At 39.6% G+C, this 4722-nt stretch overlaps 1 protein-coding gene across 2 annotated transcripts; it reads right to left on the bottom strand.

Annotated features, from left to right (window-relative positions):
* Nucleotides 1-3484, bottom strand: sys1 (SYS1 golgi trafficking protein). 2 transcript variants are annotated; one of them, XM_026168273.1, is made up of 4 exons: nucleotides 3313-3484; nucleotides 1114-1396; nucleotides 953-1020; nucleotides 1-691 (listed from the first exon to the last, which is right to left on the bottom strand). In XM_026168273.1, the coding sequence occupies exons 2-4, from the start codon at nucleotides 1273-1275 to the stop codon at nucleotides 451-453; spliced, it is 471 nt and encodes a 156-aa protein (XP_026024058.1). In that variant the 5' UTR covers nucleotides 1276-1396; nucleotides 3313-3484; the 3' UTR covers nucleotides 1-450. The 2 variants fall into 2 exon arrangements, with proteins under 2 accessions (XP_026024058.1, XP_026024059.1); XM_026168274.1 differs by having other exon boundaries at nucleotides 1114-1370.
* Nucleotides 3485-4722: the final 1238 nt, after the last annotated feature.

The raw sequence follows: 4722 nt of genomic DNA, 5'->3' as shown, positions 1-4722 counted from the left end.
TCATCTTTAAAGTGCTGTTAGGACAGAGCTTTTTAATTTGCGTATGTGTATGTCTGCTAAATTTAACAACAATCAGAAAAAAATGTCTTAAAATTAAGGAATGAAAATAATGAATTTCAACATAAAAACTTACTTAAAAAACATTTGTAGTCATTTAGTTTAGAGGAGGATGTAAACTGGCATGTGCTTTCAAAAGACTTAAAACAGGTGTCTTAATATGCTACAAATTTGCACTGTCCAATATTTAATGTGCAGCTATGAATAAATAGATCAGGTCCGGGAGGGTGAACCATTTGATGGAAACAGACAAAGCACGAAAATCCGACATGCGTGCTGACAGAGGTTCATGTTCTTTTTCTTTTCCAAGAGTGGAGGGTGGAAAAAAACCCTCCTCAGTGAGTCCCTCAAGGATTACCCTTCACAATCTTTCAGCCCGTCACCAAAGAAAATTCACAGATTAGATTTCGGTCCAGTGTTGACTGGAATTGCCCTGAGCTCAGTCCGCATGCACAGGTACTCTCCAATTACAGCCATCAACGCCATGCAAGCTATGTTGACGAGCCACCAGGACAAGGCAGCTGGAAGATGAGCGTTATATATCCAGCAGCCGATCATGTGGAAGAAGTGCACGGTGACCGTGAAGTCCAGGCACTGTTTCCCTCGGCGGATGAAGAACCACAGACCGAGGGCACTGCAGGAACAGTGACACGGAAAAGATGCCAAAGTTTGAGTATTACTGTACATTAAATGTCGACCATTTTCTACGTAAACATTTAAAATTTTCAACCTTTACACTTAACAAAATGTGTAACTGCACAGATGTAAATAAGGTCTAAACACCCTTTTATAATGAATGCCTCATGGGATGCTTGAAAAACAGGATGCTGTTTGGCTGTCACACAAATCTCATCCATTTATGATGTATAGAAAAAAGACTGATGATATTTCTCACCAGGTAAGAGAATTCAAGATGAATGCCATCATTGAGAGCCTGCCTTGCACGGTTGCAAAACCGAGAGCCTATCAAAGCAAAGAAAACATTTAACATTTACAGTTTTAAGAGAGCGAATATGCGACACAAAAATGCATACACACGCATATCTTAAAACTTACTTGATAGCTGAAGATCTGGTCCAATGACCGACTACTCTGCACAAGGCTGTCCACTCCAGCCAACCACAGGCCCAAAAAGCTGTAGTAGATGCACTGCATCAGCACGATCTGGCACACGATGAGGACCGGGTCCCAGATGTAGCTACGGAAATGAGTGGCCATTGCTGGCTGACGTTCCACGTACAGACACAAAGGACGTTAACAACTGCTAACAACTGTTAACTGCTGGCCCATCAGATGTGACTTGTGGGTGTGATCTAAAAAATAAATAAAAATAAAAAATCTGAAACACAGAAAGTTACATTGGGAAAAAAAGGATTAGATTAGTACAAAGCTTGGTTTTAAATCCTGCTTTAATATATTTATTAGACAGAAATAGGGAAGATTATAGCTACAGCCAGCTGCTTTGCACTTAAGTAGAAAATAAACAGATGTCCGGAACAAAGTGTTTAGTACACTTCGGGCACTTAACACGGTTAGTCCGGTTGACTTAAGCTTTCGCAAAAGTCAGTCTAGGTAAACTATGTGCTTGCATTCATAGTTCCTGTACAAATGGGGGGTAAAAAGGCAGGAGATGAGATGAAATGTGTGAGGAGTAAAGTGTAGAAGTTTATGTTGTTATCGGTTTACACAACAGAGGATAAAGCAGTCCTCATGACCTTTGCACCCACATCAGCAGCAGTTAATAATCACTAAAAACAGGTCAGCAGATCACTACAGTGTTGTCTTATCTTTCATCTTTGTGCATGTGTAAGCATTTATTTCCATCTCAATTCACCGTAGATCTTCTGCTTGACCAGCTCATATTTCCCAAAAAATGTTATGGTCCAAAGCTTGGACATATATAATGGTTGCTAGGGCTGGGCCATATCATACCATTCATGGTAATACCGGTATAATTTTGGGCAACAATAAAAAAATGAAATATGAGATACTTTTTAGTTTTTTCCATACATTAAAAAAATGAGGAAATATTTGAACATGAAAAACCACTGAAGATAAACGCCTGAGCTTTGTACTAGTAAACCAGTATCTGTAATTTGAGAGAGATACATCAAAAAATGTTGAGTATTGGCTAGTTCAGAAGGAAAGAAAGACAGACAAAAAAAACATCAAGCAGCCCAATAAAGTTGCACATTTGAGCAAAAGCTTTACATTGCAAAAGACAATTAGTGATCATTTGCGAACTGCAGATTGAATTGAATTGTAGATGATGTCCAAAAGAATGCTAAATTAATGCCATTTACATCCAATTTCCGTGCTGGATTACACAAACATGTTAAGTTTTATCACAAAAACAGTCTATTCCGGACAAAACACAGTTCTAAAGTTTCCAGATGGCTTTCTAAATATAACAGAGATAATAAATTGTGTTAAATATATGAAATATTTCATTTTCATTGATCCATTTCACTAGAGTAGCCTTGCAAGACCAGGATGTGATGCACATGAGGTGTGACTAATAGTGCATTGTAAGACCCTAACCCGAATCCCGGACTGCTAATACTTGATATATGAGGGTAAAATTTCATAGCAATCATTACATGTGTCCAAACTTTGGACAAAGTTCTGGCAAATCGGGCATGGTCGAGCAGAAAATGTTGAACAAAGCTGATGATGTGAGATGGAGTGACACACCAAGTCACATTTAGCGATTTTAATGGCATGACCACTAATGGCTTTAAGAATTAATCCAATAATATATCCAACTTGTCTTCAGGTGAACACACCAATGCTGACATTTTTGACCTGAAACTTCCACAACAGCATCGAGGCTTTAATGAAGACATCCGCTTCTGCTTTAACTCGGATCTCAGTTAAATCACACCCACAATATCCTGCTTTAAATAAACACCGAGGTAGCTCAGTAACAATCGGGGTTGTAATGTTATGGTGATGGTAGGTTAGGGTTAGGTGAACACAGAGAAACCCGATAGCACAGGTAGCTTAGCCGTCGACCAACACATACTCGCAGATTAGCAAAAGCCAATGTAATATCATGTGATCGCTCACAGGCGGGAGACTAAATGGCTCAAATCTATTTATTTATATTAAGCTCAACTAAACATAAAAACGAAGGCTAACTCGCGAAGGCTTTTATCTCCCAGCCTAAAACCTGTAAACATTACAGAGGGTGAGTCGGCGGTAAGTTAAAGCTTCATTGTGTTTGAAGGAGAGCGGTCTGGAAGTGATACGGACCTGCCCGCGGGTCAGAAAGTCTTAAGGATGCTGGATCAACGATAATCCCTATGGCTCTTCAAAGTTCCCCAAATTCTGTCGTTACTTAACCGGGCCTCATCGTACACTACATTGGACTAGCTAAACCCTGTTAACAACACGGAAGTCAGAACAGTTTGCCCGGAAAGAAAACTTCATGACCAACTAGTCACTGCCAAAGTAAAATACTTCCGTTCTATTCCTGAAAACCCATGTACTGTCACTCCTGCGACATTAATTATTTGCCAACAGTGTGTAATAAAAATGTCTCGTAATTCATCAAAAAGCAACGTCTATAATTGTTTTGTTCATAATAGGTTATTTTTCGTTTCGGAATTTTTTTTTTTTGATGAACTAGCTACATTTATTTTGAAAATCTACCAAGTTAAAACTTCCAAACGGTTGTAAAAAATTATGAATTTTACTTTTTGCATATCTAAATCGATAAAGAAATAAAATGATAAACGTTTAAATAATAATTAATAAGAAGCTGTTAAAATATCCAGACAGACAAAGGAGGAAGGGCATATTAACATGTTGGGTTTTTTTTAAATTGTTTTCATTGGGTTTTTTTCCTCCTTTCCTTTTTTTTTTGTCTTTTTACTATTGATATTAAAAATTACTACCTTATTGTGGTGGAGGGGTTTGTGTCTCCCAGGGGCTATGTTTTCATGGAGGTGAGGGGGTTGCCCCCCTGGTAGGGTTTTCCATGGCAAATTGGTCCTGGTTTGGGTTGCCAACTTTTTAATTATCAAATAAGGGACACTCTGGAGTGCCAGAAGCACAATGCACAACCAGCTGGGCATAGTGTAAATATGCACTATATGTGACATTGCATGTAATGATCATACATAACATAACATTTAAAGTAGAATAAGGGATGAACCAATTTTGCTGATTATACGGGATGTCCCTGCTAAAACAGGACAGTTGCCAACCCTAGTCCTTGGTCAGGGACCAGACAAGACCATTTTAAAAACACCTACAAGTAGAAGTTCTAGAAAACAGTTCATCCTGCCTGGGATAGGGTTACCAGGGCCCTTCCCTGGGGTCTCTCATTGGATTGTGGAGCCATCTCCCTGGCTTACAGCACCAAAAGTCTGAAGACGAGCGGGGACAAGTCGTCCATCACCGAGAAAGAGGTCACTGTGGCAGTTAAGCGATTCCTTGGTGACATATGGATAGGTTCTGTGGCTGCAGTGATGTGGATGCTGTACCAGTCCATTGTGGTGAAGAGAGAGCTGGGCTTAAAAGCGAAGCTCTCGATTTACCGGTTGATCTATGTCCCTACTCTTATCTATGGTCACAAGCTTTGGGTAGTGAAAGAATGAGAAAGAATGAGATTGCAGATACAAGCAGCGGAAATGAGCATCCTCCGAAGGGTGGCTGACC

This window comes from Astatotilapia calliptera, chromosome 5, assembly GCF_900246225.1.
Source record: "Astatotilapia calliptera chromosome 5, fAstCal1.2, whole genome shotgun sequence".
NCBI classification, from domain to species: Eukaryota; Metazoa; Chordata; class Actinopteri; order Cichliformes; family Cichlidae; genus Astatotilapia; species Astatotilapia calliptera.
Note: the sequence above shows the minus strand (reverse complement) of the source record. Positions and strands in the feature narration are given on the sequence as shown.